General features: G+C 44.0%; 1 protein-coding gene across 3 annotated transcripts in view; it reads left to right on the top strand.

Moving 5' to 3' along the window:
- The window catches only part of LOC139364955 (RNA binding protein fox-1 homolog 3-like), a 409,389-nt gene that overhangs the window by 288,979 nt on the left and 96,258 nt on the right, over window positions 1-24,152 (top strand). Inside the window, exon 1 of one of the 3 annotated variants that reach the window (XM_071102229.1) lies at window positions 17,825-17,921. The exons of the other annotated variants lie outside the window; for them this stretch is intronic. Coding sequence (XP_070958330.1) covers window positions 17,832-17,921 — 90 coding nt within the window. The 5' untranslated portion in view covers window positions 17,825-17,831. Of the gene's footprint in view, window positions 1-17,824; window positions 17,922-24,152 lie in introns of those variants that run through there. 3 annotated transcript variants of the gene reach the window in all.

Here is a 24,152-nt window from a genome sequence, read left to right as displayed (position 1 = left end):
CGGCCATTTTGCCTCGGCACTGTGGAGGCTACACGTCAATTCAGCTCCAGCCATTCCAGAGAGAGGAAAAATAAAATCTGTTTTAGTGATTAAAGGCCAGATCGTTCAAGGGGCTTTTTGTCACGAGGCTGAGATGGAGAAAGACAGAGAGGAACTGCAGCTTTAACAACTGCCTGGAACAATGAACAGCAGAGGAGCCAGTTTGGTAGTAAAATGGAAACTGGCTAATGCACATACAGTTGAAGTCAGAGGTTTACATACACCTTAGCCTAATACATTTAAACTCAATGTTTCACAATTCCTGACATTTAATTCCAGTAAAAATTCCCTGTCTTAGGTCAGTTAGGATCACCACTTTATTTTAAGAATATGAAATGTCAGAATAATAGTAGAGAGAATGATTTATTTCAGCATTTATTTATTTCATCACATTCCCAGTGGGTCAGAAGTTTACATACACTCAATTAGTATTTGGTAGCATTGCCTTAAAATTGTTTAACTTGGGTCAAACGTTTCGGGTAACCTTCCACAAGCTTCCCACAATAAGTTGCGTGAATGTTGGCCCATTCCTCCTGACAGAGCTGATGTAACTGAGTCAAGTTTGTAGGCCTCCTTGCTCACGCATGCTTTTTCAGTTCTGCCCATAAATTATCTATGGGATTGAGGTCAGGACTTTGTGATGGCCACTCCAATACCTTGACTTTGTTGTCCTTAAGCCATTTTGCTACAACTTTGGAAGTGTGCTTGGGGTCATTGTCCATTTGGAAGACACATTTGCGACCAAGCTTTAACTTCCTGACTGATGTCTTGAGATGTTGCTTCAATATATCCACATACTTTTCCTCCCTCATGATGCCATCTATTTTGTGAAGTGCACCAGTCCCTCCTGCAGCAAAGCACCCCACAACATGATGCTGCCATCCCTGTTTTTCAAGCTGTTTAAAGGCACAGCCAACTTAGTGTATGTACACTTCTGACCCACTGAAATTGTGATACAGTGAATTATAAGTGAAATAATCTGTCTGTCAACAATTGTTGGAAAAATGACTTGTGTCATGCACAAAGTAGATGTCCTAACCGACTTGACAAAACTATAGTTTGTTAACAAGAAATTTGTGGAGTGGTTGAAAAAAGAGTTTTAATGACTCCAACCTAAGTGTATGTAAACTACCGACTTCAATGTATGTTAGACACTAGCAAAGACATTAGCATGGTAATATTACATCAGATAAGATGATATACTGTACATTAGTTTCCTGGCCATGTGTCAGTGAATGAACATGAATGTGTTAGATTGTACCTCGCAGCGTATTCAGGAGAAGAATGCACGGCGCCAAAGCCCAGCCCCCATTTCACCTGCAGCCCCGGCTCACCCCACACTGTGCTCAAGGACTAGGAAAATGAAATATTGAAGGAGGCTTATGGCACCAACTTAACAAAAAAAGATGATCTACAGAGAAACTGGAACAAAGGTTCAACCATTTTGCCCTCTTTTATGATGTCTTACACAATATACTTAAGGCTGATCAATAAGATAAGACATCATGGATGATTGAACACTGATTGGAAAGATAACTCATAGGCTTTGGGCTCATAGTGTGTGTCAGCTAGACTTAAGAGTGAGACAGGATTTATTTCCAGGCAATTTAGAGAATTCAGTCATTTAAAACGAGACACAGTCAGAGTCTAAACCCTTTACCGCAGTCTGTTTGATCAGTCTAAACCCTTTACCTCAGTCTGTCTGATCAGAGTCTGAACCCTTTACCTCAGTCTGTCTGATCAGTCTGAACCCTTTACCTCAGTCTGTCTGATCAGTCTAACCCCTTTACCTCAGTCTGTCTGATCAGTCTGAACCCTTTACCTCAGTCTATCTGATCAGTCTGAATCCTTTACCTCAGTATGTCTGATCAGTCTAAACCCTTTACCTCAGTCTGTCTGATCAGTCTGAACCCTTTACTGCAGTCTGTCTGATCAGTCTAAACCATTTATCGCAGTCTGTCTGATCAGTCTAAACCCTTTACCGCAGCTTGTCTGATCAGTCTAAACCCTTTACCCCAGTCTGTCTGATCAGTCTAACCCCTTTACCTCAGTCTGTCTGATCAGAGTCTGAACCCTTTACCTCAGTCTGTCTGATCAGAGTCTGAACCCTTTACCTCAGTCTGAACCCTTTACCGCAGTCTGTCTGATCAGTCTAACCCCTTTACCGCAGTCTGTCTGATCAGAGTCTGAACCCTTTACCGCAGTCTGTCTGATCAGAGTCTGAACCCTTTACCGCAGTCTGTCTGATCAGAGTCTGAACCCTTTACCTCAGTCTGTCTGATCATGAAATAACTCATCCCTGGCACATGCGAACACACGGGTAACCATAAAGATTATTTTGAAATCCCATTCCGTTTGTGTTCAGAATATATATTTTATCCACACAATTCGTTCGCTTAGAGCATGTGCCTCATAAATTCCTCTTGTTTTGCCCTGTTGCACTGTGGGTAATTCCATGAGTATGTCTCATATGGCGATTCTTCATTCTGTCATCAGTGTTGGAACAGAAGGCATGCACATCAGTAACACGTCTGTGGCATGGATATGCCCTGAAGTGTCAGTTCCCACACACAAAAACGATTGGAGGAGAAGCCCCAGTGAGAATGGAAAAAACATATCCACTGGCAACTTGCCACGCATGATAAGGAATTGACTTCACTTCTCCTCCGTCTCTCGAGCCCGAAACAATAAATCTTATTTGGGTGGTTTCCACTCTTTCATATTTTATGTTTATTTCATTTAACCTTTATTTCACTAGGCAAGTCAGTTAAGAACAAACTCTTATTTACAATGATGGCCTATACCGGCCAAACCTGGACAATGCTGGGCCAGTTGTGCATCGCCCTAATGAGACTCCCAATCACGGCCGGTTGTGATACAGCCTGGATATACACTTATTCAAATATAATTATCAGGTTATGTACTCATAAAATTCAAACAAAATATTATGCTGTAAATCAGAGTTGCCAGTTGCTTGGGTGTTATCTTACCTCTGTGATATCCTGCTAACTTAGAGAACATCCAATAAAACAAGCTAGTGAACAGAATATTCTCCTGTCTGGACCCTCTCCATATTCATGTTATTTTATAGAAGCACAAACACACTATATAAAGGTTGTTATATACTCTTCTGAATCAATCGAGGCCAGTATAAAATCCTCTGTCACGTGCAATGGGTTAAGAAACATTGTGGCACCCAGGCAGTAAAATTAATGTCAGGAGAGTGGCATTAGTGTTATAGGTTATTGACCGATTTCAAGGGATTTATGACCCTAATCGAGAGGCGGTGTCAAAGGGAATGAAGCAAATAAAAGAGTGCCTTCGACAGCATGACCCGCCAGTGGCCACTACTATTTCAGCATTCCCTGTAAATTGTAGTTGGGACTTTATAAGTCTCCGTGGATGGCTCTTTACTCTCTCAGCCTGCCTCCTCTGGCCATGCCCCAGGCCTGCCTCCCCTTACCTCCCCTACCCCTCCTCTCTTCAGGTCAGGCACACACAGGCCTTGGATGATGAGGACAGGTACCTACATTTCACCCCATGTCAGTATTGGACTCTATACTGTGTGTGTGTGTGTGTGTGTGTGTGTGTGTGTGTGTGTGTGTGTGTGTGTGTGTGTGTGTGTGTGTGTCTACAGAACACATGAAGACAAACAAACACAAATCAAATTCAAATCACGTGTGCACATGTGTGTTTGTCTTTATGTGTTTTGTAAATCACATTAGTCACATGTAATTACATGTGTGACACGATTGTGATATCATATGTCCATTCTGCCCATGAAGTGACCCAGCAGCCTGCACTAGCTGCCAGTGTCTTTTCATATGCCCAACAGCCTTAATGTGTGCTGGCCAAAGCCCCCGTTTGTAGACTAGAAAGAGAAATATTCAGCAGTGTGGAGGTGGCTCTCTTCATCTGTGCAGAGGAGCCCATAAATATGACAGGTTCAGCTGATAAATAATTCTCATTGAAATGCTGTATAATCTGACGCTGTTGACACAGCAATTTTTTTGCTCCAAAATATGTAAGTGCATACATGTTTCGGAATAATGTGACGGTAGCCAGTCTAAAGTGTGCTTGTCATTTGTCATTGCACTTCATGGTTCAACTGGCAATCCCAACAAATCACTTTAACTGTTTTGCCAAATCTTTGGTTGCAAATTTTTTTTTTTACTGGGCAGACAAATCACCACTGGCTCTCTCTGAAGAGATAGAGAGAAGCCTAGTCTGAAAGCAGTGTGTTCTTTTTAAACCAATGACTTGCCAGATCTCTATACTGGTTAAATATTTTACGACCTATACCCAGTGAGACTGGAGACTTGCTCGAAAAATTGATTTTGTTGACAACTAAAGACTTCCAAATGAGCAGTGAATACTGTAGTGGAAGTGTAGTTACCTTGGCCCCTGGGTCGCGCGAGGTCCACTCTTTCTGTCTCTCTCATTCAGACCCCATTCATACTGGCTTTGGTTGTGTACAGAATGCACTAACTTGGTTTAAAAGCCCGTTCGTTTACTGTGGTTCTGACATTGCGTGCTGCTATTGCATTGGGCTGCAGCAAAATGCAGAGTGAAAAACTGAGGCATTGACTCTATTTGAAATCAAAATGAGTTATAACTAGAGGTTTACTATTGGTCTCTCAGGGGAGCAGAATTTTTTATACCCCATTGATATTCATAGGATATCATGTAGCGCTTATTCTGTACCTCAGAGGAGCATTTGGTCTCTGTTGTTTTAAATTATGCAGCTGTTTTTTATTACTACGATGTAAAGACACTGTCAATGTTGGATGTTTACAGTAAACAAAGTTAAGACACTTCCTACAATATAATTGCATATTCTATCTTCTTCAACAAATTACAACGCCGCGGCCCCATTCTTAATTCTGTTGCAGCAATCAGCCTATGGGCTGTTTGTTGCAAATGTCAACCTCGGACTTTGTGGATTTAAAGGACATGCACAGAAAGCAAAGCTGTTCACCTTAAATTACTTCTTTATACAATATGATTACAGTACGTTTAAAAATAATTACATTAATTTGAGTTGCATTGCAAAGCATAATTTGACAATGATTATATTTTGTTGATGTTATAATACAATATAATATATATAACTTTTAATACCTCTTTGTCTGCCCGTCCCTTAAATTACTTCCTGTTGAGAAAAAAACACTTAGGTTTGTGGAGGCTTTAAATCTAATATGAGTGTTAAATTGTTGATGTGATAAGACAGGACGATGTGTGTTTTTGAGGAGTCTGTGTGGTGCCGTTGTCCTTCAGTGTAGAGGGGGAGAGAACAGAACAGAAATGTGATTACTGATTGATGTGGTGCTGACACACTGGCCAGTTCTCTTGTTCTTTTTGTCATGCTGTGATGAACACAAATCACTGTACAACCCTCTTCTCGTCTAACACTATCCACAGTGGAGCTGTGGCATTCTGACAGTGAGCGCAGGAGTATGGTTTTAATTAAATACAGAATTCAATATCCATATCAACATGCGTCAGTTATGGTTGGTGAGGTATCGATTGCCCTCTAGCATTTATGCAGATAGTCCGCTTTCTTCTTTCCTGCAAATTTGTCAAGTGGCTATCGATGAATCTCACGTTTTCTATAAGAAAATGTCAAATTTCACCTAACCACTCGCATGAAATGTTACTCAAAAACTGTCACATGTGAATGTGACGTAGGCTACATATGATACACCTTGTGACAGGAGTGTTTTATTATTTTATAATATGGAGATTTAACATCATGTCTTGCATGGTGAGAGTGGTCATCATGGAGTCAGTATAAGATTAGCACACAGCGGTAGGCTAATTGCACATACACCTCTGTGTGTCTAATTTCCTCCAGTATGTCTGCTAATGGAATCAAAAACATGTTGCCAGGGGTCTTTGCAATTTGGAAAATAAGTCCATTAAGTTCATTAATTTAATAATGGACAATAATAATGAGTTCAAATTATTGCTCAATTAGGAAGGAGTGTGCGGTTGGCTGTTTCACATTCATTTGAAATCACCTCAGTGTGCAGTAGTTTAATGAGATTATAATGGAATTGATATCGCATAGGTAGTGAATTAAAGCGTTACAGGAGAACCCATTAGGAGTCAAATTGTAATCCTGAAACACTTGTCACAGTTCAGATAGGTTTCTATTTTTGTTATTGTCATTAGTAGCAATAGTATTAGTGTCAGTAGTTGTATTAGTGTTATCGACTGTATTGGAAGTATTGTTAGGGAAGTTTTAATAATAAACACATTTTTAAATAAAGCAGTTATAGTGATTGCGTGTTACAGTATTTGTTAAGTATTGTAATCGTACTGTATCTGTGGTATCTCCCATTGATTAAAACACAGGGGACCTATTCTGGTTTCAGAGTCTGTTTTTCTCCACCAGGAAACCTGCTGAGGACCTCAGTTAAAATGACACAGACAGTACATTCATACATTCTAAAAAGGTCAGTATAAATGACAGTGTTCATTTCAGTGTAAAAGTCAGGTAATGTAATCCTCAGAGAGTAGTTCTTCATAATACTACATTACCTTTCCATTGGCTTCTGCTGCAGCTTTGAGTCTTTGACTTTTACTCTGATGCTCTGTGTACATTTACAGCCTGTCTTAGACCACCGGAACCCAACGGGGAAATGTACAATCAAAGGTTCCCGTTCATAACATTTTATAGATCATTTAGATATGGAAATGCAGGGGTGCAACTTTGGTTTTAGAAGTGTGGGGGACATAACCTTTTTTTTGTAATTTCTTTATTTTTGTTGGATAAACACTCCAAACAGCCTACCCGACCGCTCGGAAACGTCCTCATGGTCCTAAAGCACACCGTTTCCTCGTTTTGTATCACATTCCAATGATACAACTGGGGGGGACAAAAATAAAACTTCAGAATGTGGGGAGACATGTCCCCCACGTCCCCAGTGAAAGTTGCGCCCCTGTTGAAATGTACCTTAATTTTTTAATAATAAAACTCGAAATGCCTGAAATAACTTACTTTTAAAAAATCCTGACGCTGAGGAGACTGTATGCATAAGTTGTATGTTATTGTACCAGTTTAGAATCAGTAAGAGAAAATCTCCATTAACACATGATGAATTGTCAAGTTATCATTGATATACTGTTCTTATTTACAATTTACTGTAGAAGAGGTGTAGTTTGTCTGCTTATCTGGAAAAATGGTTGCTATCCTGCACAGAGCATATTTTCTGTTGAATGCCGTTACCTAAGAGCTCTTCCTCACGGTGATTCATGACACAGAGACTTCAAATTATGTTTTGGGACCCAGAAAGAGGAGGAATGACGGTGTGAACCACCCAAAAAAAGAATGAAAGGGATTAATCAGTTAGATAGGGGTCGTCTGATGTACTGTATATGGAAACAGGTGTGTGTGTTTGTGCATGTGTGGGGGGAAGAAGGGGGGGTCTACTGTACTGTATATGAAGACAGGTGTGTGTGTGTGTGTGTGGGGGGGGGTCTGCTGTACTGTTTATGAAAACAGGTGTGTGTGTGTGCATGTGTGGGGGGAAGAGGGGGGGGGGGGTCTGCTGAACTGTATATGAAGGCAGGTGTGTGTGTGGGGGGAGGGGGTCTTCTGTACTGTACATGAAGGCAGGTGTGTGCATGTGTGTGTGTGTGTGTGGGGGGGGGGGTGGTCTTCTGTACTGTACATGAAGGCAGGTGTGTGCATGTGCGTGGGATGTGTGTGTGGGGGGGAGGGGGTCTTCTGTACTGTACAGGAAGACAGGTGTGTGCATGTGTGTGTGTGTGTGTGTGTGGGGGGGGGGGGGTCTTCTGTACTGTACATGAAGACAGGTGTGTGCATGTGTGTGTGTATGTGGGGGGGGGGGGTCTTCTGTACTGTACATGAAGACAGGTGTGTGCATGTGTGTGTGAGACAGATACAGCATGTGAACCTCCATGTTTGTGTCTGTAGGATATCTGTGTATATCTGTGTCTGTAGGAGTAGTAGGAGTATGTGCGCATATGGGTGCACGTGTGTGTGTGCTTAATTAATATTTAAGCCACCTTCAGCATCCAAGGAACATCCAGTAAAGAGGATTGTGTTCTCATGGATCCTTTAATCCTCTGAATTAGCAGTTTAATAACAAGAAGCCATTTGTAGATTAGTCAGATCCAGCTCCCAGAACGTGCTCGTGTCCAATCTACTAAATGCTTTGATTGTTGATGCTGTAAAAGGCAGTTTATCTCCTCTTCTCTATCTCTTCGTGTGTAACTTTACCTTGATATATGTGCTAAAGCTTCCCCAGGACATTATATCAGACTGTGTGTGTGTCTGTGTGTCTGTGTTTGCGTGTTTGCGTGTGTGTGCGCCTGTGTGCGTGCCTGTGTCCGCGTGTGCACAGGTGCGTTTGCGTGTGTGTGTGCGCCTGTGTGCGTGCCTGTGTCCGAGCGTGCACAGGTGCGTTTGCGTGTGTGTGTGCGCCTGTGTGCGTGCCTGTGTCCGTGCGTGCACAGGTGCGTTTGCAGGTGTCTGTGTTTTCCATATTTACAGCATGACTGGATACGTCCTTACGACATGCTAGTAAAGAGAAGCATGAATGAGCCTTCTGATAGATGGTCTATATCAGTGGCTCAGTTTCAGATCAGCTGCCACTGAGGACAGAAGGCCCTGTTTGACCCCCAGAGATCAGTGTGTTTGAATCATCCTGGTTGGTCACTGGTAGTGTCTCTTCTCCCTCCCTCTCTCCCACATGGTGAATATCATGCATTGATTACTCTGTCTTGTTTTCACAGAGGTTCAGGTGAGATTGACATGTGCTGGGGGGGATCAAGAGTCTAGGATTATGATAAATATAAAGGCTTTAACGTAGGCATTTTGCCAAAACATGGCTATGCTTCATATACGTACAGTATGCATGGATAACCAGCATAAAATATGTAAGAGGAATAATAAAACTGATGACTGTAAAAACTCTATGTATGTTTCTAAAACAATCATCAAAGCAAGATGCAGGCATTACTTATTCCTGGGATGTACAGATCAACAAATATGAAAGGCCCATATTTACAAGCCAATTTTGTTGTTTTAATGTTGGGCATTTCAGGTTAATTCACCTACATAATTGTTTATGTGTAAAGGCAAAGACCTTTGAAAAATAACAACTTGTGATTTGAAAATCCGTATGAGAATTTGAAATAGTCGATTTTGACAACTTTGGTTAGGTCAGTTGGATTTTCTAAACAAAGGCCCCAACAAAATGATGTTAAAGGACAAATCTTTACAAGATTGCAAGAAAGGATTTGTAGAAGAGAATAGTAGTACTGTATACTCCCTGTATACTCCTGGTCACTCTTGACTGGTGTTGCTGGGTGGGATGACTTTATTATGCGCACACTAGCCACACATGGTAAATAATTCACACTCTACTTGAGCATTCTCCAACAGACTCAGTGCCGCCATTAGACTGTCTCTAGCTGCCACTTCCTATTCTATTTTTTTGACTCCTTTTTTTCTCTCTCATTTTTAACCAGAAATGCAAACATTACAAGCAGCAAATGAAAAAGAAAAGCATTGAAAAACGACTATCTCTCCGGTCGATGAGAGTTCACGGCAATTTACTATATTAAAGGGAGTTTACATACATAACACTTCAACATTAGGGGATTTTTCACAGAGTTCAGCATATTTTCTGGAACTCTCCCTCTACCCTCTTTTTAATCCGAGATGCCTCTTTGACAATGTCTCCCTCATACAAAATGCATGAGCGCAGTGCGGATCGATACGGACCCTTTAATCTCGCTACACAGACAGCTACTGCAGTCACGCGGTGAACCAGCACCCGCCGCTGGCTGCCACTGCTGCAAGCCAGATCAGAGGCGGGAGAGAGAGATCAGCCGAGGTGACAAGGGTCGCTGCACGGGGTCTCCACACCAAGCTGAGGCAGGCTGCCTGGAAGCACAGTAGATGGGTCTAGCAAATTCCTTGACCAAATTAAACTACTCAAACAACCCTTTTTTTATCAGATAGCACTCTATCTTGATTTTGATCTCATATTTGACGGAATATCGGATGTTTTTAGAGGTTCTTATTAGAGGTTCTTATTCCAGTTATTTTGTCGGTCATGTAGTTATTTTGTGAAACAGAATTTTGTGCAGGGCTTTGACTTTGATCCTGGTGTATACAAACATATGGCCTGTAAAATTGGAAAGGTTGTTTGGAAGTGTTTGAAAAGATGAAAAGGAAACATTGATATATCTTACAGTACATAAATATTATTAGAATAAAAGGAAATCCCCTTACAGCGGGAGGAAAACAAACATTAAAGGTTGAAATATCAACTTTTAAGCAGAGCTGTGTTTTGGTCAAATATCCCTTCAACTATGAGATTTGTGTAAAGCTGACATATACTGTCATGTAATCAGTGTCATATACAGAACCAAATCCCTTTAGTTGAAAACAGTAGCAAGTAAAGCATCTTTTAGAGGGAGTCAGTGTGTGTCGTCGGGCAGAGCAGGGGAATAATCCGCTAGTTGGAGGAGAAATCAGAGAAGGCCACCTCCATAAACTTGATGTGTGCTGCTGGAGGGATAATATAGGGTACCCAGAATGCACTGCTCCATGGACTCTGTCTCTCTCTGTCTCTCCTCCGCTGCCTACCTCCCCATTGTCTCCCCCTCTCACCTCCCTCCCTCCCTCCATCCCTCCCCACGCAATGCAGCTTTTGTTCACTCATTCTTTTAACCGTTTCTTTCGCTCCAAGTTGTCAAGGCAGAAAAATGAAGGGAGTGGTAATAGGGTTATGTCAAGTAGACAGAGGTGTTGTCTCTGTGTGGATGCCTCCCTCCCTCCGTCTCAATGAAAGGTTACTCCAGTTGGTGGGCTCGGTACTGTCTCTGCCGCCGCATTCTCCCCTGCTGTAATGAGAATGGCAACAGACAACTCTCTATCAGTCCTGCTACAGCAGCTGACTGATAGCATTAGCAAGGGGGAAAAAGCAGAAACAAGAGTCACTCTGCACGAGCAATATGGAAACATGACCAAGACTGATCACAGTGGACACAGATGATTCCCTGTCTCAGGTGGTATTGTGCTCACATTTACCTATTTGGAGCGTTAATTCTTCTATTTTTCTTCTTTTTCCTGAGTTTGACATTATGAAATTCTCTGTTGGAATATCCTCTGCATCGTGCCCTCAACAGTTTGGCACGGAGGCAGAACGTTTGTGAAATATTGAACAGATATACCTCAGCATTTGGGTTTAGTGGGAAAGAGGCATGATGTTACATTCATGACATAGACTTCTACACAGAGATATTACACTCACTCTCTTTTGAACGGAACCTCTGAAACCTATTGGCTTTCTCCTCCTGCGGTTCCACCAAAGTCCACAGTAAATCTGTGTCTGTGCATATGTCCCCAAAGCTATGTTTTGATGGCAGTGAAGTGGAGAGAATTTAAAAGGTGGCAGCGTTTGTGTGTGTGTGGGTGTGTGTGGGTGTGTGTGGGTGTGTGTGTGCGTGTGTGTGCGTGTGTGTGTGTGTGTGTGTGTGTGTGTGTGTGTGTGTGTGTGTGTGTGTGTGTGTGTGTGTGTGTGTGTGTGTGCGTGCGTGTGCGTGTGTATGCGGCGTGGGTGCCTCTCCGGTAACAACAGCAGGAGCTCTGGGCACCCTCGGCCAGACAGAGGCTGGCAGCCTGGCAGGCACTCTGTATTTACACCACACACAATCACACCTCCGGTTTCATTTACTCCGTTATGATATGTGCATCTGAGGCGGAGTGGAGGGGAGGCGGTGTTGATGTATCAGCCGTCTCCCTGTGATCCTCTGAGGAAGACGTGGTGGCCATGGTTTGAACACCTGACCCCTGAGGGAGGGAGAGATGGTGGCACAGCAGAGATGGAAACTCATCTGGAGTTTCTCTCTTTGCTGTCGGTTAAAGAGTGATGGTGAGAGGTATGCCTGCTGGATAGGGGACATTACTGGGCATGACCAATCTGTTCCAAATGGAATGCATTTGGAGTCAGCGCACCAATCGTTGTAATTGACCTTGCCTCGGGCCTTCGGCCGCTATGGTAACAGTTGCTACAGTAGCGTTGTCGAGGCAGGTCAGGAAGTTTGAAAATGTCATAAGGACAATAATGCTCTCAATAATTTGACGTTTCATTGCTCAACGCATTCCATGTGTAATGACGCTATTTGTATTACTTGTTATTTGCTTTCAATCAAAAGTACCCTACTGAAATTCCTCCTCACTTACCACATTTCAGTTAGATTGTTTTGTCAAATAGTGACCCCTTGGTACTGCAGGACATGGTTGTCGTACTAAGCAGTAAAACCGAGGCATGCACTACGTGACAACATCCCCTAGAGCGTCTCTCTGAGGGACCGTAAATATTTCATCATCGATCTGATGTGATTTCCTTGCATGGCAGTCCCTTTGCCCTGTCAGCTCTCTCTCTCTCTCTCTCTCCCTCTCTCTCTCTCTCTCTCTCTCTCCCTCTATCTCTCTCTCTCTCTCCCCTCTCTCTCTCTCTCTCTCCCCCTCTCTCTCTCTCTCTCTCTCTCTCTCTCTCTCTCTCTCTCTCTCTCTCTCTCTCTCCCCCCCCCCCCCTCTCTCCCCCCCCCCCCTCTCTCTCTCTCTCTCTCTCTCCGGTTCACCGGGCCCTGCAGGGCTAACAGAGCCTGACCCTTTCCTGTTTGCTGACCCCTCCTGTGCCTGAGCAAAACCCTCGCTTGTGTTCCTCCCACCTTTTTCCCTCCCACTGTTTTGGCCTGGGCTATCACCCGCTCCTAGCTGGGGCACTTCCTAGCCCGGGGGCAGAGAGGAGAGGAGGAGAAGTCAGTTAAAGCTTCCTAGTATTGACGTTGACTGTCCGCCGTGAGCCTTCGTCTCTCTCTCTCTCTCTTTCATTTTCTCTGAGAGCCAGAGGGGTGGTGGTGGTGAGGGGGGAGGGTGAGGTGATATACGGCAGCTCTGTGTGGGAAGCATGGTGAGTCCTCAGGCTTTCTGCAGTGTCGCAGCAAGACGGAAGAGTGCTCAAAAGTCCAAAAGGCCTGACCTCTCCCAGGCTGGTGAGTGATGGCCGGACGCAACCTGCTGATCCCAGCACTGGGTGCATTAGTTTGCAATAAAGAAAGCCGTGATTGTGAAACGCGGCGGGCGAAAACATATGAGGATGAATGACATCATATAAAAGCCAAGCACTGTTTCAGAATCCATTTACAGTGGTGGTTACCAGAGCCTGAAGTCTGTAGCAAGGGCCTACAGCAACAGCATATCCTAGTGGCTTAGATCTCACAGACAAACTCACCCACCCCTTCCCTAACCCATAACTATCCTTTCATCAGTGTTATTAGGTCTTGACAGCTTTGGGGAGACAAAACCAATACTTTAACTGTAGCCGGCTATTGACATTTAAAAGACAAGTGAGAGACAAACGTGGCTAATTTGGTGCAAGAAAGACTAGCAAATCCTGTTCCTTCATATCTCTGTGTTCTGTCTGTGTGATCACACCAGCAGCCCCCCGTGGCACAGCCTTCCTAATGACTCCGATCTGCACACAAAGTGAAGAAATAATGAGCGGGAGAGCGGGTACCTTGTTGCCTTAATTATGAGCCCAGACAAAGGAGCGCTGACTCTTCCACAAAGAGCCTGGCACGGTGAGACGGGTGAGAGGCAGGTTAAACACTCGCCTGCCTTGTCTTCCTGGCGCCCCGTTCCCGTCCTGAACCAACTGGCGTAAGACTCTGCCAGGGATGCCAGGGAAAATGAGAGGGGTGGGGCGGGGAGAGTGGCCGGGGAAGTCTGTAAAATGTCCTTGTTATGATAAACCAGAGGGAGCAGCAGTCAGAAGTTTGTTATGTTAGGCTGCTATGACACAACCTTTAATTAGTGGGGATCCCAGGCGCTCTGGGCCTGAGGTTTAATCAGTGGACCTTTAGCGAGAGCACCACCCTTGCCTTGCTGCACGCCCTGAGGACACGCTGATCATGGCGTCCGTGTGCCCCCTCATCTACTGAGGGGTTCCGAGGCGCCATGGCGATGCCAGATAATGAGGAAGGCTTGTCAGAGGGGCACTCCAAGGGTCCCCCTTCCAAAGGCCCCCGCTGCCTCTCCAGTAATCTACCCAGCACAAAACACTGCTGCTGCTTTGTTTTCATTTCAAAGGATCTCCAGAGGTCTCCTCGGAGAGAGGAGGGGGAGTGAGGGGGTGTTGGGTCACAGAGAGACTACTCTAGACCAAATAACATCTGGACCAAATAACATACTCTGAGATCAGTGATCTTTTTGGAACATCAGTTTACTGATTATATCAATATGTTCACTAACAAGTGGCAGCGAGTGATAAAATATCATTGAATATATATCAACGTGTTTACATTTGGTCATATCATGTTCCTGTTATGCGTTGTACACGTTTGTTTCCTGTCTGTTTCTCTCTGTCCTCCTGATGGGGGAGCTGTGTCCATAGTGAAACCATGCAGTAGACTGACAGAGAGAGCAGAGGTAAGGATGTAAACAGTCATCTCTTATGATGATTATTGCTAGTAGTCAGTATTGATCAAGGCAATATGGTAAACAGTGGGAAACGGGCATGTGCCTCCAATTGTTTGGGCCGCATTAGCCACTGCCTCTATTGCCTTTGATTATTGCTGACTGGGCTTGGAGCTCAGGGGATGGTGTCTTAATGCTATCACTGCTGCTTTCAGCCTTTACAGACTACATTACAGACTACATGACATACTACATTACAACCCCACCGGCCTCTGAAACCCACAGGAAAATCACCATATTTATAACATATTTCCTGTTTGTATTTGATCTGTTATCTGGTGTTTCTCTGTTATATTTTGAAGGGATATTATCATCTGCTTTAAAAACAGTAATGTCTCAAATCAGCTGATTGCATCTCCTGTGCCTCTCATCTCCCCCACCTCTGTGTGAGTCCTGTCTCAGAGGAGTAATCACAGAGCTGGGCCAACTAGAAACACACTGGAGAAACACATGACAAGGGGGATGGGGATAATGATCCTTATTAGGATTATTATCAGGTTGATCATGGTGATGAGGAGGAGGTGATAGAAGACAGTAATGATGGTGGTCATGGTGATGAGGAGGTGATAGAAGATAGTCATGATGGTGGTCATTGTGATGAGGAGGAGAATGAGGTGATAGAAGACAGTGATGATGGTGGTCATTGTGATGAGGAGGAGGTGATAGAAGACAGTGATGATGGTGGTCATTGTGATGAGGAGGTGATAGGAGACGGTGATGATGGTGGTCATTGTGATGAGGAGGAGGTGATAGAAGACAGTGATGATGGTGGTCATTGTAATGAGGAGGAGGAGGAGGAGGTGCTAGAAGACAGGGATGATGGTGGTCATTGTGATGAAGAGGTGATCGAAGATGGTGATGATGGTGGTCATTGTGATGAGGAGGAGGAGGAGGTGATAGAAGACAGTGATGATGGTGGTCATGGTGATGAGGAGCAGGAGGTGATAAAAGACAGTGATGATGGTGGTCATTGTGATGATGAGGAGGAGGAGGTGATAAAAGACAGTGATGATGATGGTCATTGTGATGAGGAGGTGATAGGAGACGGTGATGATGGTGGTCCTTGTGATGAGGAGGAGGATGAGGTGATAGAAGACAGTGATGATGGTGGTCATTGTGATGAGGAAGTGATAGAAGACGTTGATGATGGTGGTCATTGTGATGAGGAGGAGGTGATAGAAGACAGTGATGATGGTGGTCATTGTGTGTTGGAAGTCAGCTACTGTATTCAATCAACAGTCTACAGCAATGGTTTTCATTGGAAGAATAGGTCTGGAGTTTGCTGGAGTTAACTGAGGATATCTCCAGCACATTTTGATAGCTTTGATTCCACATGACTCAAAGTAAGGCACAGTGGAGAACATTGCAGCAATTCTCTCTTTGAAGGGAGTGATCTGACACAGCTAATTTTAATTATAAACAGGGAGGGAGGGAAGGAGGGAGGGAGGGAGAGAGAGGGAGGGGGAGAGGAAGAGAGAGAGAGAGAGAGAGAGAGAGAGAGAGAGAGAGAGAGAGAGAGAGAGAGAGAGAAGCTATTTGTCTCTGCAGCAGTAGCAGCACCTGCTGGCTCTAGCCAAGTCATCTCATCAGAGAGGGTTATACAGTACAGTGACATGCAGCGGTAATACTGTCCGACTGCTTGTACTTAACACAGGCTCTTGGACCTGAACAAGACGTGTGCAGACATGTAGTCATACCACTGGTGTTCCAGTTAACACAGCCTCAGCCTTATCCAAGTCTCAATTAAGATCATGCTGATTGGTCATTTAGCAGAGGACCAACTTCTCCCTCCATTCTGTTCAGCTCAACAATTAGATGTACAAAACATATCAGCCAACAATTACATAATGTTATTACAGTATTACACATTGTGCTGTGCCACTTTTTAGTTTTCCCTAATCTGCAATCTGTGCTCTGTCCCAGTGTCTGGGGCTAATGAATAGGAAGTAGGGGTTAGTTGAACTCCTTCCTGGTGTAATTTCCCCCCTGCATACTATCTGAATGGGGCTGATTGAATCTGAATGGAGTGTCCCAGAGTGAGTTAATTTGGCACAGTGGACGTGCGTCGTCTCCCACAGCAGGGCGTGATTATGATGGTCTGTCTGTGTCTGGGTGGGAAAGTGACCAAATTCACAATGATATTATTGTAGCTACCCCTGTGTCATAAATGGGTTGTGTTTGAAGGCTAACATCACACAGCCTTTATGGGAGCTCCATTGTGTTTTATATCAAACCCCTTGTTGTTTCTACAGAAGAAGGAAAAAAAGATTAAAAAGGGACTTTACATTTGTAGCGTAAATCATTTATGGATAGACTCTCTCTCTGTCAGGGCGGATGTATATTTACTGCTCACAGATGAAGAGATGTCACGGCCGAAGCTAAAGCGAATAACGGGGCTTTGTGAATACATTTGCCAGACTTCTATGGATGCTGTGAATTCATATTTGCCATACATGTTGTATGTGTCCTTGAGTGCAGCTCTTGCATAGACCGTGGACAGCATTAGGCTCTGAGGGGGGAGCCTGCAATTAAAAGGCTGTATGCAGCATCCCACGAGGTGCTAATGCCCAGGATCAGCTGCTGTTCTAATGTCATTTCATCCCCCCTGTTATTCACACGGCCTGTTTGATGTAGGAATACATCACCTCTTTTATCACCCCAACTCCCACCCCCGTCGACTCTACAACCCCCCATCCCTCCCTCTCCCCGGTTTGCACAGAACCTCCCCTTCTGTGTCTGAATGCTTATGTTGGCTTTTATCGCTTCCAAAGTAAACAGAGTCGCGCAGGGGACAAGCGAGAGAGAGAGATAGGGAAGGAGAGAGAGAGAGAGAGGGAGAGAGAGAGAGAGAGAGGGAAGGAGAGAGAGAGAGAGAGAGAGAGAGAGAGAGAGAGGGCGAGAGAGAGAGAGAGAGAGAGAGAGAGAGAGAGAGAGAGAGAGAGAGAGAGAGAGAGAGAGAGAGAGGTGGCACATGCACATTGTCAGTGTGCGGCTGGCTACCGTGGTTACCTACTGCAATAGACACACAAAAGCAGAAAGAGAAATCCTCAGGAGGGAATAAAAGACCACAACAAGAGAGAAGGAAGACCAGGGCAGGAGAGAGAAAAAAGAGAGTGGTACTCTGTGCCAGAAGGAGAGAGAGAGTAGAGAGAGTGAGTGGGAACAAGAGAGCGAGCAAGAGAGAGCAAGAGACAGAGTAGCGAGGAAAGAGAGCGAAGGATCTTCCTGCTAAATGCGCAAAGCATCCCGTTACCACACACTGAGCTCCATGGCCAACTCAGGCTGTCTGCTTCTCTCCGGCTCCGGGATGCTACCTCACTCCCTCCACTGTCCCCCTGCCTTCCTCTACCTACACCAGGTAAGTCTCTCTATCTCCATCCCTTCCTCTCTTTTTCTGTCTCCTCCTCTCCTCTCCCTCCCTCTCTCTCTCTCTCTCTCTCTCTCTCCGTCTCTTTCATTCCTCTGTTTGCTCGGCAGCACGTGATATCATTGTGTTTCCCCGAGTACTTCCCCAACACCCGACCCTGACCCTTCCAGTACAGACGGGGGGGGGTCATCTCCTTTATTTCCTCCTTTTATTTTCCTCTAATCCGCCCTGTGCAGTTTTGGACGAGGGAATCCATGAATTAGTGACGTGAGACTGGGATACGACATGTTTGTTTAGATCTCGGCATCATGACTCATTTTGCTGTGATTGCAACACTGCATATTTTACTGCTCGTTCTATGGTCATACTGTCCTGTCACTTTCCATTGTGTGTCAACACTTTTCACTGAGAAATTCAGATTAAAAAAATTACACTCAGTCACTTATGTGCATTTTGTGAGAGGGGGACATTGAGCAACTCTTTCACTTTTCTGTCATGATCATCTACATTGATATTTGTTTGAGTAATTATATGAAGCTTCAATTTTTGGTTTTAATTGATTCCTTGTCACTGGTCCCTCTTGCTTTGTGAAATCTTAAGATTCACTCTGCAGAGGAAAACAACTACCCAACAAGGTGACTGTTAAGAGCGGGCCCATATGCATCTCTTGAATTATTCAAAACATTTTAATTCAGCGAGGGGGGGTGGTCGCCTGTTCAATTGTGTTTTTACTACCACTAGCATGTGTTGCAGTAAACAATGTGTTACTGCAGTGATTGAAGCAAATAATGGTAAGGCTGGCAGGATGGAGCCTCCTGCTTCCCCTTTTAAATTCTGCTCCCCATCAGGGTAATGGCCCCTCTCCCCCCTACCCATCTGTCCAGCGCGGGCACACCCCGACGGCTAGGCCATCAGAGGGGACAGGCATGTGGGCGACCAGGTGCCGCTAGCACACACTTCATGTGGAGAAGCCAGGGCTAGGATTCCCCAAGGAAATACTGCTTTTATTCATGGCCTCAGGAATGTGTGTGTGTGTGTGTGTGTGTGTCCATTTTTTTTGCATGGGTGTGTATGGGGGTTGAGGTCTATATTTGTGTATGAAACAAAGGGTGATATGTATGACAATTGGGAATTTCTTCAACTTTACCTCTGTTGTAACTGACTTATGAAAATAGAGAGGCTGGTCTACAAAGACAACATTATTTTCTGAAACACAAGATTACTGTACTGTATCTATCCATATGATTTGTGGCTGACTCTAGTAAAAAAATAATATATTACTTATTGTATGTCACATATGGGGCATATAATGTTAGTCCTGCTTCTAACAAATACATGTTTTGCTCTGTTCAATCCATATCCTTATTAAGTGGAAGAACACCTCAGAATTCATAGAAAATTCAAAAAGGATGTTTTCACAAAATATCAAAGCATTTTACATGAATCAATTATTCACATTCCCTTGTTATGGGGGCCTACCGGACCTATTCTACTCCTGCAGTGTTATTTGGTAAATGACTCATTCATTGAATGAAGATTCAGCCTCTAGCCCTCTCCTCTCCCCCTTTCTCTGTGCTGACCCCTCTTTTGTATCGTGGCCATCGCTCCTTTTCAGACGGTGGCGGGTCACTGCATCCTCTGCACCTCTCTTTCTCCCCGCACCTCTCTTTCTCCCCGCACCTCGGCCCAGACGCACCTCTCTTTCTCCCCGCACCTCGGCCCAGACGCACCAGCCGCCTGTGTGAGGGAAGAGACACACAGAGACTATACAGAGAATAGATTGAGGTGAAAGCCTTTTCCCTAGCAGTTTGTTTGAATTCAAAAAAGGGGAGACCGCATTAAAATGACTCTGAGTGCTTGGGTATTATGTTGGAACATGATGCTGTATGATATCACAGGCGTACAGAGTTTTATTACATAAAAGATTACTGAACCAATACTTTTTCCTGTTTTACGTTGCGGCAATTTCACTGTGTTGTTGTACCCCGACAGGCGGCTTTGATGCTCTTTGTAGTGGGTTGTTGTGTATATGAATCTTGGCTAAATGTTTGTTTTCATTTACACAAGAAGAGACTCCTCGTGGTGTAATGCGAGAAATGCGGCTATTCTGATTACAAAATGGCAGTATCATGCTACCTCTCGCTGCTGTAACTCAGAGGGTATTTTGGGACTCTCTACTACATGTGAAAAGCTGCCTGTCTGTCTGCGGAGATGACGTCATCTTTTTCCTCCGTCGATCAGGACTTAACAGTAGCATATTCCATGACTTATGGTGTCTGATATTGACAGCACTGATGAATTACAGTACGGGTGTTTACTTCACTGCTGTATATGAAAGTAGAAATATATTTCTGATACAAATGTTGGGGTGGGATACGTAAACCCACAGTGTTTAGTTGTGGCTTGTACAGTTGCTGGGCCATTTTCTATTTAGCAGGCTTTGGGTGGGCATCTGGCTGTGGTCGTAAATGCAGCTATATTATCTAAGTAGGAAGCAGTTCAATTAAAAAGAGGGAGTTTCTTAAGGCATGTCTTACATGTCTCTCTGTTTGAGCCTGCTACCATATCTGGAGATCTCACATTTCTGAAATTGCTTTCTTTGATTTGGAATTGGATTTTGTATCATCACATTCTGCTGTGTTGATATTGACCCTTATTGTTATATCTATTGATTGTTTCTGTGGGTGTTTTGCGTTATTCATTTCCCCTCACCCGTTTTTTGAATAGCATCTTAAATGGTTAGTCAACCTTTAAAGGGAGCTTTCATGCGTGTGTAGATGGGCAGGGATCGTCTGGTTTCACCTGTTCCTCTGTCAGTGGTGTACCAGGCAGGCAGCCCAGGGGAGGTCTGTGTCCTCCTCCACAGCAGCGGGCCACTGATCTCTCTTCTCTCAGTGTAACCGACTCCTGCCTGCGTCAACACTGTGATCCCTTCTACACAGCCGGGAGTGGAGGGAAGACAGAGTCCGGGAGGAAGGGATGTGGAGAGAACTGGGAATACACCACTTTATCAATCTTTGCATCCCTGTATCCCTCCCCCTCGGTTCAGGCCTTCATCCTCCACCGCCTCCCCAGTGAGAGGCTGTTTTGCCCGGGGGGGGACAGTATCTGACAGTATGGGAGATTCAGGTTCCAGGTCTCAAGGGACAGGGCTAATTCTAACGGTGAAGAGACAGGGCCTTTCTAGGGGATCATTATTGTAGGCCAAGCTGTACTATTGACAGCTGTAAATGGAGACAATGTCTGTAACTGGGGGCCAATAGGTTTCTGTTCCTACATGGGCTGTGTGGGTGCATGGGAGATGGGTTTGAGAAATGAGCCACAGCCTCTTTGGGCTTTGGAATGAGAGTGTGGAGGAGGCAGGAGGGATGGGTTTTCCCCCTCCGCTGACCTCATGGGGAAAGGTTAACTGAGAATGGTTGTCTCTTTAGGCGCGAAGCTGAATGAGACCCTCAGTGTACATGGCCTTTATGGTTAAATGGTTTCTGTTAAAGCTGGACCCGGTATTCTTTGAAGATTACGAGAGGGCCTGGAGAAGTGAAGGACTGTTTACGACACCTTTCCACTTATTTATATCCATTGACAAGTTATTTTATATTTATTTATATTTATATACTGTTTCATAAATTTGAAATGCATTCATAGCATTTTAAATTATTTCATTTTGTCACCATGAAAGCTGGGCTTGACTCCTTAATGCAGTCAATTTGATGCAACGCAATTCACTTTGATTCAATCAAACTCAATTCAAAAACTTCAAACGCAATTTCATTGGCAGGGAATACGTTTCATTGTGTATTTTGCCTAAGATTATTCCTATGGATGCCCTCTCTCTCTCTCTCTCTCTCTCTCTCTCCCTCTCTCTCTCTCTGCCATTCAGCTGTTTTGTCCCTTAAACACCAAATTCATAACAGCAGAACAAAAGCGGAGGGGACTGATTGAAATGTTTTCTCACTTTTCCTCGCCGCTCTGGAGGAGAATTGTAAACCACAACTCAGTCGTTTATGTTGAAATGTCATTTGGTGTGTGAGCTGAGCAGAGTGAGGGCTGCCTAGTTCTTCAGAGGGGATGCGAGTCACGCCACACTCCCTCCCTGTGACTAGTAGTTCTCTTAAGGCTACCTACCGACTTACTCTGTTAGACCGCTGTAAATGGAACCAAATTACATTTCCTCCTCACAAAGAAGAATGTCACAAACAGTTCAAAAGATTTACACAAGCATGAAGCCGTATTGTGGGAGTTTGAGGGTTCTGTCTCTTTGGGGGGGAAGGATTTGTGTCGATTCACAATGTTTCACAGGAGAATGAGTACTTAACATTAGAGTGGGGTGCAGTGCATTAATAAATGTAGATTTACATTTTGCCAATAATGCTAAACATCTCCAGTCATTAATGGTACCCATTAGCCTAGAGTTGACCAAGCTTTCTATATGCATAGCCTACAGTGTCATGTGATTAGCATGCACAGTGCTAATGATGCTAATATACTCCACTTCCTGAAAACAAAGTGCTGTTGTGGATATCTTCACCCTCCAGTATTCATCCAGATTTTTTTATAGCATGACACATCATTTAATTGAGCTTTTAATCACTATTCATATCAAATATTCACTGTCTCAGGAAAACTGATCCCAGATCCCGGAATCATAACATCCTTTTTCTCCTCATTTAAAGAAAGTATAATGCAGTATTTTAATGTTTTATCGGGGGCGAAACCAATACATGCCACCATGTGCATTTTACAACTATTATCATAGGACTATTATAGGAGCAGCCTGTGATCAAAAGGGAAGTGAACGTGAGTGTCGTCAACCCTGTATCTCAGTGGCCTCATTCTCTATGCAGAGATGTAATACAGCTCAAGAGTATTCGCTTGGTTTTGCAATCGCCACCATTACGTCCGCTTGAGCACTCCTTTAGCTAAAGAGAGACCGCGAGCGGAGCATGCTGAGGGGGCAGCGAGAGGGGAACGAGACGAGAGACGCGACACAATGCCTCCTTGTCTTTACACTGCGGGAGCTCTCTCTATCTCCCTCTCTTTCACACACACACACACACGCACGCACGCACGCACGCACGCACGCACACACACACACACACACACACACACACACACACACACACACACACACACACACACACACACACATTTACACACACTACACACACACACACACACAGGGATAAAACAGGGAGGATGATAACCCCTCTGTGAAAATCCATTAGAACTATGTTTGTATGGGTGACTGTTTTTACGGAAATATAATCTATCCTGAGGTTTTCTGTTTCTCTGAATGGCTCAGTAAAATGCTTAAGCAGCCCGAGCTGCTTGACTCCAATTATTTCTTTACTGCAGTAACTTAGCCAGCTGTGATTATTATGTTTATAATGTAGAGTCACTCTCAATCTGTCCTTCAAGCCTCCTCCTCTCAGCTGGATCCTCTCAAATGAGACATAATATCTTGTGTGCTGAGTTAACAGAGTGACCATAGAAGTGAAACAGCCATCACCTGCTATTAAAGCCACCACCTTTTTATCACCACCCTGCTTAATGGCAGTGGTGAACAGCAAAGCATTATTACCGGTTTCTCCGTTCCTCCTCGTGCTCCTTCCCTTCCGGCCAAGCTGTTTTTCCTCTGTCAGTTAGACGGGGCTCGTGAAAAATAGTTCTCTAGGTAAACACTGAAATTTTGTTTTTCAAAAGGTCATTATCAGCACCAGTGTGACTGCTGCTTGAGGAAATCATTTATCATATCAGAGACACTTTTTAGTAGTTCTCAGTGATTTTTTTAGATTTATTTCTGCATCGACTTGCAATATTGCCGTGGCTAGCTTCTCATTTGGAAGCCGGTAACTGTATATATTACTATTAAAAGGCACCAGGGGTCATCCTCTAAAGAACATCAATATTTGAACTATACTGTTGTGGTTCAACATGTACTGCTGTATAAAAATAAATGGGGCTTGAAATTGATTTGAAGTTCTCTGTGAAAAAGTCCAAAGGTATTTGGAAATGAAAGTGAGGGGGAGGAGTGTGCCACCCGGCACATACCAAATAGATGACCTCTAGCAGGCACATTTATAATTGCTTTTGTTTCTTCAAATCAAATGAGCCCTTTTATTGTCATTTTTTTCTATTTCAGAGGTGGGACTGAATTGTCAGTTAAGCCACATTCTTTTTTTAAAGCCTAAAGTTAATATGAAGTAATACCTTTAATTCTCA

The sequence above is a fragment of the Oncorhynchus clarkii genome, chromosome 13 (genome assembly GCF_045791955.1).
Source record: "Oncorhynchus clarkii lewisi isolate Uvic-CL-2024 chromosome 13, UVic_Ocla_1.0, whole genome shotgun sequence".
In the NCBI taxonomy this organism is placed as follows: Eukaryota; Metazoa; Chordata; class Actinopteri; order Salmoniformes; family Salmonidae; genus Oncorhynchus; species Oncorhynchus clarkii.
Note: the sequence above shows the minus strand (reverse complement) of the source record. Positions and strands in the feature narration are given on the sequence as shown.